The sequence below is a fragment of the Dreissena polymorpha genome, chromosome 3 (assembly GCF_020536995.1).
Source record: "Dreissena polymorpha isolate Duluth1 chromosome 3, UMN_Dpol_1.0, whole genome shotgun sequence".
NCBI lineage: Eukaryota > Metazoa > Mollusca > Bivalvia > Myida > Dreissenidae > Dreissena > Dreissena polymorpha.
The window spans coordinates 89,610,958-89,625,790 of NC_068357.1; the positions used below are offsets into that span (position 1 = coordinate 89,610,958).

A 14,833-nucleotide genomic window follows, 5' to 3' on the forward strand; every position below is an offset into this window, starting at 1 on the left:
CAGTATTATTTGGTTTGGTTTGATGTCTTTTACGATTTAATGCAATGGTAAACCAGGGTATTGCAACATGGGTGAAAAGTAAACAAACCTAATACACCCGTGCCCACTTTCAATGATAAAAACTTATCCAGGAATATCTTTCCCTATTATCTGCTATGCCCGTTAATGGAGTAACAGCTCAAGATATTTGAAATTATCTTACTTCAAAAGTTAAATAAATACTGGTATCTTTTACAATGTAATTATACCATACCTCACGATTTTTGTCTAAAAGGCCAACAAAGCTTGTTTAAGTGTGTATTCAATCCATTTCTGTTCACAAACCATTTTAATGGATTGAATAAATATTATTGTACTTCTCTGGGAGTTATATTTATTTATTTAATTTAACATGCAATCAATTCATTTTGCTAGTTAAAGCCCTGGTAAAGAAATGCATTTAGCGATACCTTAAGTGCTTTACAAATAGTGAGTACCTCCTGGTGAAAACTGAACAAATTGTTCTGTTAAACTTTTTGTTGAAATAATGAAATCCCCACCCCATGTAAACAATCTTCTGCTGTTTAAATACTACCATGCTATAATTTAAAGGCACCTTGACATTGAAAAGCCCCAAATATGCCTTGCAAAATGTGGGGGTTTAGCCACTTTTTTGGGAGCTGACTGGGGGGATGAAATTCGAAATCCTGCCACACTTGCTTTTGTTAAATTATCTCTAAACCACCATCTGCTTTTCAGCTTTTAAAATAGATTTCCCCATGGAAATGGCATAAAATGGCCACAGTGATTGTTGGGCTTGCAATACTGATCATACTCCAGCTTTTTGACAATACCCTGTTTAGCATAGTTTGCACGGGTGGCTAGCCAGCTATAGGGTTGGTACAACTGAAAATCTCAGGGTTTACCTTCAATAAAATATTCACTGTAGTAGTGTGGAGACAGATAGCGGTCTCCATGTGACATCAGGGGGGTGGGGATTTGATATGCGCATCATTGAGGCTTTAACAACATTCCTTATTCATTTATTCAATCAGCGCTTTATCATCAGGTTGGATCATATTTTTGGCTTGAAATCGTATAATCCATTTATGGTTTTGTCGTGATGTGGTATCATTTGTCTACAAATGGCACTGTGGACATTTAAAGGCTCTGGCTCCATTGTTCTTTAAGTCATTTCTGCCTTCGTAAATTCAATAGCAATTGTCAAACTTGAAGTTATAGTCATTGAGCAATGAAAAATATGTTCTTAATTTACCTGACTAATGTTCTTTTCTTCAAAATGATGGAAGAGTTTTTCAGTTTAATGCATAATTTGTCAAATCCTCACAAAATTCTGAACGTGAAGCAACAAAGGTAAACCTTTCTGAATGAATGTCTAGGAATATAATCCTTCAAGAATTGTTTCGCAAATTGACAAAATTTAATATCAGCCATTAAACTAATAAAAATGTATCCCATCCAAATGTTATCAAAACGTTCATGAAAATGTATTTCTCGTAATTTGTTTGCTTTAACATAACACACATGAACAATCTGAACATTGTGTATGCCCTTATGAATTGTTTAACAATCTTGTATTATTAAAACTTTAAGTTGTAGCCATTTATTTCAGTTGCCCTGCTACTGCTATTTTATCCTACGATACTTCTGTTTTTTATCATTCTACAATAGATCCATTGTTTTGAAAGTTTCCTTAAAATTTCTACAGCTATTCCCGTCATATAGAAAATAATCATATCCTATCTAAGCTAACAATATCATTTCTACAATAATTTATGTTGTTTCAAAAGTTGCCCCATATTATTTCTACAGCTATTTTCATAATTGCTATCCGTAGTACATTATTTCTACTGCCAACCATGGCATTTCTACATCTAACCAAATGCGATTTCGAACAACATGTGTTTGTGAAACACTATGTCCCCCCATATATTTGACCTTGACTTTTGACCTTGAAGGATGACCTTGACCGTTCACCACTCAAAATGTGCAGCTCCATGAGATACACATGCATGCCAAATATCAAGTTGCTATCTTCAATATTTCAAAATTTGACCTTTGATCTTGAAGGATGACATTGACCTTGACCTTTTTACATCTCAAAATGTGCAGCTCCATGAGATGCACATGCATGCCAAATATCAAGTTGCTATCTGCAATAGTGCAAAAGTTATGGCCAATGATAAAGTTTGACGCAAACAAACCAATAAAGCAACACACCAACAAACCAACAGACAGGGCAAAAACAATATGTCCCTCAGTTTAGACTGGGGACCATTGGGGGAAATAAAAAAGCACCATCACATCCAAAGTTGCACGATCATTTTTTTAGTTACCCATCATTTCTACTGTTTCTGAATTTATGTCAATCTGAGAAAGTTGTCCTAGACTTGCAGAAACCCAAATTAAAGTAGGGAAATCTTATCTACAGAGAGGTTTTAAAAGCAAATGCCGAAGCACATGTGCCAAATGTTTTAATAACTTGAATCAAGGACAGGCTTATCGGACAAAATTGTTTTGTAATCAAGTCCATATCTTGGTTTTACAGAGGTATTACCAGCCATATGAGATACTTTTCATACTTATTCTTGGTTGCTAGGAGGTGTACCAAATGTTCAAGTCTTCACTATCACTATGTAAATTTTGTTAGCAAAGATGGCTGGCTCTTACTAATTTAACTCGGTATTATTGAAATATTTGTTCAGTGATAAATCGCGAAGGAACTTCAATGATATCACAACTGGATCAAATAGGGTGACTTCAGTAGCATGCAACTTTCGTGTAGCATGTTGAAGAATAAATCTTTAGCTTTCTTTATGGTAATGGACAAAAGTTTTTACAAAATCCTTTAAAAAACTATTAAAAATAGGACATTATTTTCTTTAGGGAATTTATGACTATGGTTATGTAACTTTCAAGAATGTGTTTCTTGTACAGTAACTGTTAAAAGTGTTTTGTAATAACAATATCTTACATGCTGTTAAAATTCGTCTACAACTGTACCAACCTTTAACATGTATGTGTTTCAAACAAAACAGGCCTTTAATTTAAAATTAAAGTTATATTATTGAATATATGAAAGGGATAACCCTGATAATTGTTCATGTAAACTATGTATGAGATCCTCATACATTAAAGTGCCTAATTAATGTATTTCAAAGGTTCATGTGTTCAACAATTATCACTAGCAAAAGGTATGGAACATCATTGAGTGTTTGTTTTTACAAGAACTTTATACAATTAGAATAAGGTTAGGTTACACCTTAGACCTTTAGGCTACACCTTAGACCTGATTGTGTTGACGCAAGATTAGATTGTTGTGGTCCTTGAGGTTGACCACTCTTCCTGACTCTAATGTAAACAAAACCTGACTGTGTGACCTTGTGCAACCCAAGCAGTGGATTACCTGAATTAGGACTTGTTTTGGACTCGCCAAATGGTAATCCCAGCTATAAAAGTGTGATGTTTATTTATAGAAATGATAGCGTTGTAAGGTTACCAGTGTGTTGATATTTTTATGTTTGAGGTTTTAGCTTTGAGTCGTATTGACAATTATTGCAAATCAGAAAATAATGTTGGAAAATAATATTTGGAAAAAATGTACCTTATTTATCAAATGATCGAAGCAAATATGTCATCATATTAGAATCTTTTTTTTGTATGGTATGCACACTATTTTAATGTTGTTAGTCACCCCTTGGTGTGTCAGAATACCTAAAATATTTTAATTCAGACTTTATAGTGAAATATTTTTCTTTCGTACATTAAGCAACAATTACATAAAATTATCATTAAGGACAAATTAAATGATAAATATGATTGATTGAAACAACAACAAAGGTTACAGGAATTGGTTATTGGGCAGGAATATTTCAGTTGAAATGCTTTAATTGCACTGTGATTAATGGCTGGCTTCAATAAAACAGCTTTCTATTAAAAGATATTTAAAATCAAAAAGGTTCCATGTACAAAATACATGTTTATCTGTTGATCTAACCGGCCAGTATGGAGACCATTGTGTGCAGTCAACACTTCATAAATTAATAATAGCGTGGAACAACACTCGGTATCTTATTACATCCTTTTCCATTACAAACATGGCGAATAATCAATCCCTATTCCTGTACTTATTGTAAGATCGATTCAATCAGTATTCAAAACAAAAACGATCTGTTCAGTTTCTGTTTTGTCCCAATTCTTTACACGCTTTCCAATTAATATTGCAGCAACCCCAGTGGGTGTCTATTTGACTTCATAATAGCCGTTTCCCTATCAAACAATACTCGGCCCGTGTGTCGCTGGTTTTACTGGCACTATGCCTTGTTAGTATGCTTTTCTTTTGTGTTTGATTAATATATTGATAGGCTATTTAACATTTTTCAGTCGAATGACTCTGTTGTTAATTCTGCATTGATTTCTGTTTTCAATCTTGGTGAAAGCTCTTCCTTGAGGAGAAGATATTTTCGTTCAATTGTATTTATCAACTTGTTATGATGAGGGAGTATTTCGATCTTTGCCGGGAATTCGTCAAAGCTATGATTTTTGGTTTCAAATTTTAAATCAATTAAATTGTATAAATAATAACGCTATAAAAGAAAACAACAAGTATGAAACTTTTTTTTAATTTCTGTGAAAAACAATATATGTAGTTTATCTCTGATTCAAAAAGAAAGTTACGCCAAACTTGACTCTTTGAATAGGTCATTCTTCGATTGGGAGATTGGGAATTTGTGTCCTGTGATGGACAAATACAGGATTAGCGCCTTTTGCAAAGGATCACATGAATATGACCAGCGTCATGCGTCTTATGCTTATCTCTATACCAGCCTGCTCCATTACACATTCTAGTCAGGCGCCACCATGTATGCTACCACAAAAACTTACTTGACTTTATAGAGCACAATGTAGCTCCTGACCAGACTCCTTTGGCCAAGTTTGAAATAAGACCTATTGGCTCATATACCCAAACAGTTGTGATCAAACTAGTGAGATCTCACAAGACTATCATATACCAAAACAGTTGTGATCAAACTAGTGAGATCTCACAAGACTACAGAAAGAATCACTCAAGAAACATTGGTCACAAATACGCAGTTATACTCACTCAGAAGGAGTTTCAAAGACAACATTCAGATACTGAAGTAAGACTTACATAAACTTAAACATAAAGATGCATAATCTTAAAAAATAGTTATGTAAACTAAAGTACTCTTTGCATGAACACAAGTTTTGCTATGGATTCTTACATGAAAAACAAGTAAAGCCCATCGCAAATATTCAGTGACTTTAAATATAGCAATACTACTGAATTAAGTCCCATAGAAAAGAAGCATTATTTGAGTCAAAGGTCTCATCTTAACTCTTTCAGTGCTGGAATCGAATTTTGAAGGCCTTTGCAAACAGTTTGGATCCAGATGAGACACCACAAAACGTTGCATCTCATCAGGATCCAAACTGTTTGCTATTCTAATAGTATTCTTTGAAAAAAATCGAAGAAAATGCTAATTTCAGAAATTCAGCAGACAACATTTTAGCAGACAACACATTTCATAGCATGCAAAGGGTTAAAGTCCACTGTTTCTTACCTGCTTCACTTGTGTTGTCTGCATTTTGAGATGAGTTTGTGTTTGATTGACTAGTGATAGGAGTATCATTGGATCGCGTGGACTGAGCGTCATCAGGGGAGCTAAATGGAGGTAACGTGTTGGGCGCGGAGGGAGGTGATCGCTGAAACAAACAACAAAAAAAGATAACTTTATGTTAGCCTTTTTCTGGAAAAACTGGGCTTAATGCATGTGCGCAAAGTGTCATCCCTGATTAGTTTGTGCAGTCCACACAGACTTATCAGGGATGACACTTTCCGCCTAAACTAGATTTTTGTTAAGAAGAGATATCTTATTAACATTTTTTTTTGTTTTAAGTTTTTTCCCCTGATTTGCATGTTCGGACTGCACAGGCTATTCTGGGACAACACTTTAGGCACATACATTAGGCCCAGTTTTCCCAGGTTCATGTCTTGAAATATGACTGCTTTAGATTTGATTCTGCAGTAAACGATATGTTTTACCTGCATTTATTCGTTATAACAAATAATTAAACATACATTAAATAGTGTTATTCATCAATGCTGAGAATTCTCAGAATAAAGTACTTCAAACTAGTAGCATAAAAAATTATTGTTGGCTAAAAATTTTACTTTATTATAATCATACACAGTTGGGGCTTCTGAAGTTGGAAACTATAAATTGATTGATACAAATGTATAAAACATTTTTAGCTCATATTAAGCAAGTTAATGATGAAAACAAATATGACATTAAATATTTTAATCTTCGAAGTCACACCTATCATGGCATGAAATGCATGACATAAACTTGCATACACATTGTTAATAATGATTGCTGCCAATGTTCTTGTAATAAAGTACTTAAAACTGTTCATAAAGCATATCCAGAACAGAAAAAACTTTTTACACCGAATGGGATGCACACAAGTTTGAAAGTTTGTCATACTGTCTTACAAAATTCAATGCACTTCAGACCCTAAAATAAAGACATCATTACTTGTGGAGGAGTAGGGATGATGAGAGTTTCTTCCAAATGTGCTTTAACCATAGCGTTTCAGTGCACTGTTTGATGATTTGGAAAACTCTCGATTTCAAAATGCATCTGCTAACGCCGAAACTTGATTGCGCATGTAATTTGCTACTGTTTGGTTTCTGCTTTTGTCATTTACTTAGTTTAGATAAGGTGGATTTTGTTTCGCTTTAAGCTTCTAATTATGTTTAAAGACGTGATTAAAATTTCAAACTCGCGTAATATGGTATGGATGAATATGTTATGAAGGACACATTACTTAGCGTGCAGTCTATTTGTAACAATGCACGTGTCGGTGGTTTGTTACCCCTATTAATTATTCTCTTTTTTTTGAAAGCATTGGGTTCAGGTTATGAACGTTTATAATTTTAAAAATCTTGAGCATGTTCCGTGACAAATATGTTTGCATTCATAATTAAAAAACTCATTTTAGGATATTATGGTTGGAGGGGTATGGGTTTCTAAATTGGCAAGCTTCAGTTGCTCTTTACTTCACTATATACATTCTTTTCTGGACTGATACACATATGTCATATTGATATACCAGTTTTTCAGTTAGACAATCTATTATCAAAATAGTCTAATGTTCAACCACCAGACAACGGGTGCTTTATCGTTGTGTCTTGATTTCCAATAAAACTTCTTTTATTATATGCTTCATTTGGAAATACTGCTTTTTGAGCAAAAGTATACATCTTATCATGCCACATTACATATTTTGCATGTCTTATTGGTCCCAAACTGTCAAATTTATTGAATGTGCTTACAAACAAAACTTTGTCCTACAATTTAAACATATACTGGGAATCACCATCGATTTTAAAAGAACGTCATTAGTATTTCTTGGTGAAACAAAACATCCAGCTAACAAGGCACAAAAGCTTCCCAATTACATCCCAAAATGGGTTTCAAGATTTCAAATTAAATCTAAGAAACACACCGTAATGTATTGAACGATCTCTCTTTGCGTTTTCTCTGTAAATATTTCAGAAAAACAGCATTGGAAAACATTCTAACATCTTGGGGTTCGCATTATGGGAGGTCTGTCATGAAATAAAACTGCTTCATGAATGCAATTGTTGGTATTAAAACACATATAACTGCCATACAACATGATATAATCATGAAACATCATGCTGTTATATAACCATATCCATCATTTCAAAATGAAAATAACTCCAGCTTTCTGAACCTCTGAGCGCAGAACTGGATTGGGGTATCCCACCTTTCTGAATTCAGCATTACACACATTGTTTCAACATAATGATGAATATCAGTCAATGTTAGAACTGGGAGTTATTAATAATAAGCCAATCTTAAAAAACAATCTTAAGCTGATAATCTTGAATCCAGAATTCAGGAATCACAACATTTTATATTGGGTAATAAAAGACATTTAGAACCTAAAATAAGCCCAAGTACCAATAAAGGGTGCCCAAGTAATTAAAATAACTGCTCCAATGGCATTTATGAGGTTTTTATACATATATGAGGCAAGTGTGATGACTGGTGATTACTACACCCCCTTTTCTCTTATTTGTCTCCAGCTAATTGACAGGATTTGATGAAAGTGTATTATATTTAAGTCATAATTTCTATTGACCATTGTTTATCAATTAGTAAACAATGCCGGTATTTGATAGTTCAGGGGGCCGTTTCATAAACGATTGTACGACAATTTTAGCATTACAAGAGAATTTTGTGATCTTAATAAGAAGACAAACTAGCTCGCTATGCTCGTCAAATATATACGGCGCTTGAGATGCCAATGTATTTATAAAGTACTGAAAATTTATAATCATATAATATCGACTTTAGCAATTATGCATCTTCGAAAAATGTATCGTTTCGTAAATGTGTACTACAATGTTTATTGAAACGGTCCCAAGGTGTGTAGGAATAAAACCACCAGGGAGTAAGGTTGACAGTGTAATGATCAGGCATGACCCGATGACCAAGGATTTGACTTGCCTTTGATAAATATCTATAACATGAAAATATTTTGAATCTAATATTTTTTATTTAAGATGATATTAGTAGATTGAATATGAGAACTTCATGTACCTGCAATATTATGGCAAAAAAACTTAATTAGTCAGTTAAAAGATAATTAAAAAAAGATATGACCTATGCATTTTTTTTTAAATGTCCCTTTATAATTAGAAATTTACTTTTTCGGAACTTATTGCAAAGGTTTTACTGTCATTATTTGAGTTTATTTTTAAAATCAAATTATTAAACTATATTTTTGGTGCTGATTTATGGCCTAGTAGCCGTAAAACAAGAAGTAATCATATTAGATCGGTATCTATTGTTCACATTCCAGTGTAAATACACTGAGGTCTAGCCAGTCATCCATTTTGTGACAGTTTGACATGGTCTTTAACTGGTTGTAGCCTTGTTGAACATGTGTTAAGTAGAGCCTTAATGACGGGGACAAATATTTGATTGTGATTATTATATATTGGCATTTTATTGCTTTTCTGTGCTAGGTAATTCAAAATCCCAACGGTGTATACCTAGGTGCATATAAAATATTTTTGCATTTATGCGTAAATTATGGACTTTCGTCAAATAAAAACTAGTATATGATTGCCATAAAACTGGGTAATAAAACTTAATCGAGCATTCGAATAATTGGAAAGGAGAATTTAAATGTGCTACTAATGTCAAATAATTTCCACATTTGCTCATAAAATAATGATTGCAAATGGCTTGGGCCAGTTAAACAAGTGGTATCAAATTTTGACTGAACAGTATCGATGCATGGTTTGATTCATCGCTTTTTATGTTCATCACCGTAGATACACCGTTTACTACATAAAGTGTTTTTAACCATTTAAATCATGCATTCAATTTTGGTGGTGTACATGAAGCCCGTCACAAACATTTTCATTAAGAAATAATGAGGTTCAGGGGGGAAATGATAACAAGCACAGGTGTATTAAATTGATGTGCCATTTTAATTGAGTACTGGGGTAATATACTTTATATGTGATTATTTTATAGATCATATTTGAGATCTATGTGGGTCATTACTCTACCACGAAGAGCAATCGAAGGTGTTGTAGGTGGCTATGTAAGTAGCAACATCAAAGAATCTAAGGTCTTATGGAAAGACGGGGGAAAGACCTGCATCGCAGATAGAAATCTTAATGTCAAAATAGTTCAAGCTTTTGATAAATGCTTATATTGCATGAAAAATGGGATTTTGTTAAGTTATTCAAATAAATATATCAAGACAGGTAATGTGAAAATCAAATAAATATATCAAGACAAGCAATGTGAAAAAAGTTTGTCAGTTTGAAACAATGTTTTGACAAACTCTGAAGTTTCAAGTGCATGTATGATTATCTGCAATATGAAATAGTCTTGTAAGGAAAAACAAATGTGTTAAAGAAATACAGACATCCACAGTAATGTTTGCTTTGCACTAACCCAAAGTCTGGGCTTCTTTACAACCTAAGTTCTTTATAAACAAATCTTTTGACTCGATTTTGCATGAGGAAATTATTCAATTTGCATCGAAGGAAAATATAAACAATCAACTGCAGTCTAATATGTCTGAGCAAATTTAGCAAACTAATTTTTCCAATAATTTGGAGCCCCATTTGCCTTCTATCAATGATTGTCCAAATATATCAAATTTCAAAATATTTCCCAGTCCTTTGTCCCAAGTGTGTACATTTCCTATAAGGCACTCTTAGCTCTCGAAACAGTGTGTACATAAAACAGGGAATGAGTTTGAAAGCAAATAATTTCAAATTCTTCAAATAAAATATGTCTGGAGTCATGTCAGAGAGTTGGTTAGTGCTTTGATTGCTCCATGCCATGCTTATATTGCAGAAACTTCTTTTCAGGATTCGATCCTTACTGTTCAGACTGCATTTGCAGCTTTCTTTAAGATGTTCATGCCAGTTCCCCTGTAAGTACATACTTCAGAAGAGTTCTTTGCAGTGGAAAGGACCTAATGCTGCATTTACATTATGTTCCCGGCAGCCTCTGTAGTCCCGTTTGTCCGAAATGTATCGCGCCGCGTGACTGTTGCAATTTTTTACCTTTAATCCAAGGTTTGCAAGGTTGTGCTAAGTTACCTCACGGTTTATCAAGGTATCCGTGACGTGCCATTGAAGCGGAAACACGGCCCTAAGTGTTCATCCACGGTCAGCCACGGATGTATAAATGTTGCTTCAAGGTACGATGCGTTCTGTTAAGTTCCCGCATGTTGTTTGCATTTGTCATGCAGGTCTGATACGTTGTACACCTTTGTCATTAATTTGTCACGTTCTGTCAAGGTTCCGTGCGGATCAAACCTGGACATCCGAGAGTTTCAGGCAGGATTGTGCTCCCGGTATAAAAGAAAACTCTCAAGCAACAGTATTTATTATAACAAAATAATTCCAGTGACATGGATGTGAACGACAAGGATGATTTTGTGTTTGCCTGCTTATTTGCAGCAATAATAAAATCTTTGCGTTGTAAAGAGCTGAAAGAAGCACAAAAGTCTGGGAAAAGATGAAGAAGGAGGCCAAGGTCCCTGTGGGTTCCTCCATGGATATCGGAAGCTAGAAGTCAGCAGCAAGGTCACTTTGATGCATTTCTAACCAGGGAACTCCGCAACGACGATATCAACACCTTTCAGAATTATCTGAGGATTCCCCGAGAACTATTCGACTAGATCCTTGAAAGAATATCTCAAGTCATCTCAAGACAAGATACAAAGTTTCGCTCTGCCCTTACACCTGGATTGAAACTGGCATTGAAAGTTTCCTGAATAGCACGGCTTTTATATACATGTACTCATCTTCAGACGGCGCGAATCGTGTCAGACCGTAAACAACTCAACTGGCCGTAACGCATCTGCCTGCAAAATGAAGGCAACACACCGTTACGGGTAGGAATAAACACGAAGTAAAACGGCTGTCAATTATCCTAGCTTGCCATGGTAATCCTGTCAAAACGTTACAAAACTTGACAGAAACTTAACATGTCGAGGAATGAATGGGATTCCCGTCAGAGTACGGACCCTTTTCGGGTTCTGTTACGGCCTGCTACGTACTCTCAAGTTTTGTTGTTTTTAAAAAGTTCTATCACGTTCCTCATTTCTGCTGTGGCTGCCGTGGCAATTTTTTTGACAGTTTAAAATTTCGGCACAGCAACCCCGTTGTGTAACGTTTGGCTATCCCGTTCTCCTATGTTGCCTCACGTTCATCCCGTTTCCTCCACAGTGGCCCGAAACGTGATTGCCGTGGTCGCCGGGAACATAGTGTAAACGCAGCATAACTTGTGGAGTTCAAACAATTTTATCCACATTGGTACATAAGCCATAAACGGTGTCCAACTAGAAACACAAACAATACATACAATAATCCCTCCTTTTTGTGTTGATAGATGGATAAAGTAATTAATGCTTGCATTTTATGACAAAGAAAAAGAGAAAAAAAGACTTGCAGGTTGAAGTGTTATTACTAGACTTGAATTTCTTCTCAAGAAAATTGACAATTGTATTACTTTTAATAACACAATAGTAATTAAGTATTTAATATGCTTTCAAAGGATAGTATCTTGATAATGAAGGACAGGTATTATGCTTTAAAATACACACATATTTCGTTATTGATTGTCATTATGGTATTTAACTAGTTTGTTCAGTGTTCTTTGCACTCTGTCTCCAGGGGACAAGATTCGAACTCAGATTGTGTCAATTTTGACAATCTTTATTTCAGAGTTATTCATATCAAATTACAAAGAAGTCACATTATGTCACATTTATTGCTATATGTTTTAGTTGTAGTATTTAACAATGTTTTAATTATCAGTGTTTATGAGCTCAATCTTTATTTGAAATTCAATCTATTTTATTCATTGCAATTTTTAACATAAAAAGTGTTTTAAGAAATTAATTAATTGTCGAAAATATAACATTAAAAAATTTTAAGTTAAAAGACAACACTGTAGAAATGGTATGACAATTGAATGGACCATGTGTCCCGTACTATCTTCTAAAACCAATGTGTTGATAGTATCTCCAAAACAACAGTAATTTGCATCTAATTATCATATATGCAAATTAGCGTGTATATTAGCAGGGTGTTGAGAAAACCCGGGACAAAAGCAAGACTGGATGAAAGAAAAAGCGTGGAGGCCAACGCTTGTTGGCAAACAAATTGGAAATGACAGTCCAGTCGTATTCAGGGCCATCTGAAATCTAATTCTGGATATCCAGAAAAGGTCCTGTGATGACTGTTTCATGGCATGCACATTTTGATTCATGAAACACTTCTTGTTTTCTATCTTAAGCTCAACTTGAACACAAACAAAAGTTCCTCTCCCCTATTGAGCATATTGTCTCACTCATGTATGAGTATTCAGTGAACAGACTTAGACATAAAACATACTTAGATTACAAACATTTCAGTCCATTTAATTTGCAAACCAACTGATTCTGAGAGGAACTTTGGCCTTTGTATTTTATTGTGATAGAATTTAAATAGACCCTTAAAATAGTTATGGTAGAATATTAGTTATTCGAATCCAACACATATTTTACATACATCAAACATTAAATTGAGGTTGCTACATAAATTTATCACTGATTTATCACATCAGGAACTTCAGAAGCACATCAATATCTTTCAAACATTTAAAATTTGATGAACTGTGAACTTTTATAACCTATGACATTACCATAAATCAGAAAATACAAAGTTATGTTTTATATGGCATAACGTAATGGCTATAAACTTTTATAGTAAAAAAATGCAATGGTGTGTGGACACTCGTTGAAAAAGTGAATAATATTTAGAAGGACAAATTTGTATGTATGTAGTTGGTTGAATGTAACACGCCAATTTTCAGTTTTCATTGGTCCCTAATAACCCTCTGAGTTGTTGTTGCATGCAAGGTCATTTATCACTCGAACTGAAAGCTGATCATTTTCAGACTTCTGGTTTAAAAGATGATGTTTGCAGTGAATAAAAAGAACAGATAAAAAGATAATCCATGGTTCCATTCCGTCTATCTCATCACTGAAGTAGACATTCACTTTTATTTGCCTCTATTTAATGAGTACATTCAGGGCCTGAATTAAAGTGTTCAAATCCGTTAGAAATAACGGGGGATTAAGTTTCCACTGTCTTTGTAGGACTGTCTGACAGGGAGGTGATTAAAGTATGAAATATGATTCAAATATTTATTTAATTCAGATGTATCATATATCTAGACCATTAAGACAGCATAATATGTTTCACTGGTGAGGCATATACGCAACTACCCATTCAAAACACTTTGGTGACAGGCATACTTTATAAAGATGGCTTTTCTTCATTATTTTGATATCGGTTCATCAGTCATTATATCCATGATACTTTCTATAGGGTGTTTATCACTATTCAGAGATTCTCTTTTCAAAATATTAAATTCAAAATTTTGATTGTATTTTTAGGAGCAGTGGATAACATTTTGTGGATCTTGATGGGTTGACATGAAAATAATTCTGCCGGTTACTAAACGAATATGGTTTCAAATGGAAGCTTTCATTATAGTGAAACCTAGGAGGTGTCATCTTCACCTACATTGAAGTTCCATTTTGTGTCACCATTGACCAAAAACATGTAAAAGTATGTGGAGAAAGATATATGCGTAATAACTTACATAGTATAGTAAGCGCGATTAGATGTAAAAGTATGTTAGAGTAACAGTTTATTTTACTACATTTTGTGCATGTTTCCTGATTCTAAAACTGGTAAGGCAACGTTTTGTGGCCATGACAGATAAGATTTTAGAGAGGACAGGACATTGGATACTTTTCTGAGCCAATACCACAGTTTTGCAGATCTTTATCCAGTGAGCCTGAGAGAAAACTTAACTACCAAATTGCTGGAAATCAATTCACCATGGTAAAAGATGGTCCAAGTTTGCCTGAATATCGGTAATTTTGCTTTAACTGGAGTAATTTGTTAATATCATCAATAAGCCTAGATCAATAGGCCCTATCAGTTAATTACAGCCTTTCCACATGCGTGAATCTGACAAGAGTCTATCTAGACAATCTCTGGTTTTTAACGAACAACTTATTCCATTTTTAGATTTTTACTAAGCTTTTGATGAACTCAATACCAGGTTGTGTAGACCCCGAAGCTTCCCAATGTGTTTTCTGATTGGAAAAAAATGGAACTGTAATGGACCTATATGGGAAACAAAATGGTACATTTTTCTTAAAAATAATAAACAGTGGT

The 14,833-nt window shown here is 34.3% G+C and overlaps 1 protein-coding gene and 1 long non-coding RNA gene across 4 annotated transcripts in view; one reads left to right on the forward strand and one right to left on the reverse strand.

Annotated features, from left to right (window-relative positions):
• Positions 1-14,833, reverse strand: part of LOC127875197 (homeobox protein Meis1-like) — a 135,173-nt gene that overhangs the window by 76,975 nt on the left and 43,365 nt on the right. For both annotated transcript variants that reach the window (XM_052420052.1, XM_052420051.1), the window contains one exon: positions 5,586-5,727. In XM_052420052.1, coding sequence (XP_052276012.1) covers positions 5,586-5,727 — 142 coding nt within the window. The remainder of the gene's footprint in view (positions 1-5,585; positions 5,728-14,833) is intronic.
• Positions 1-14,833, forward strand: part of LOC127875214 (uncharacterized) — a 70,945-nt gene that overhangs the window by 46,551 nt on the left and 9,561 nt on the right. The window contains exon 1 of one of the 2 annotated variants that reach the window (XR_008047326.1): positions 3,332-3,439. The exons of the other annotated variant lie outside the window; for it this stretch is intronic. This is a non-coding gene — a long non-coding RNA (uncharacterized LOC127875214). Of the gene's footprint in view, positions 1-3,331; positions 3,440-14,833 lie in introns of those variants that run through there. 2 annotated transcript variants of the gene reach the window in all.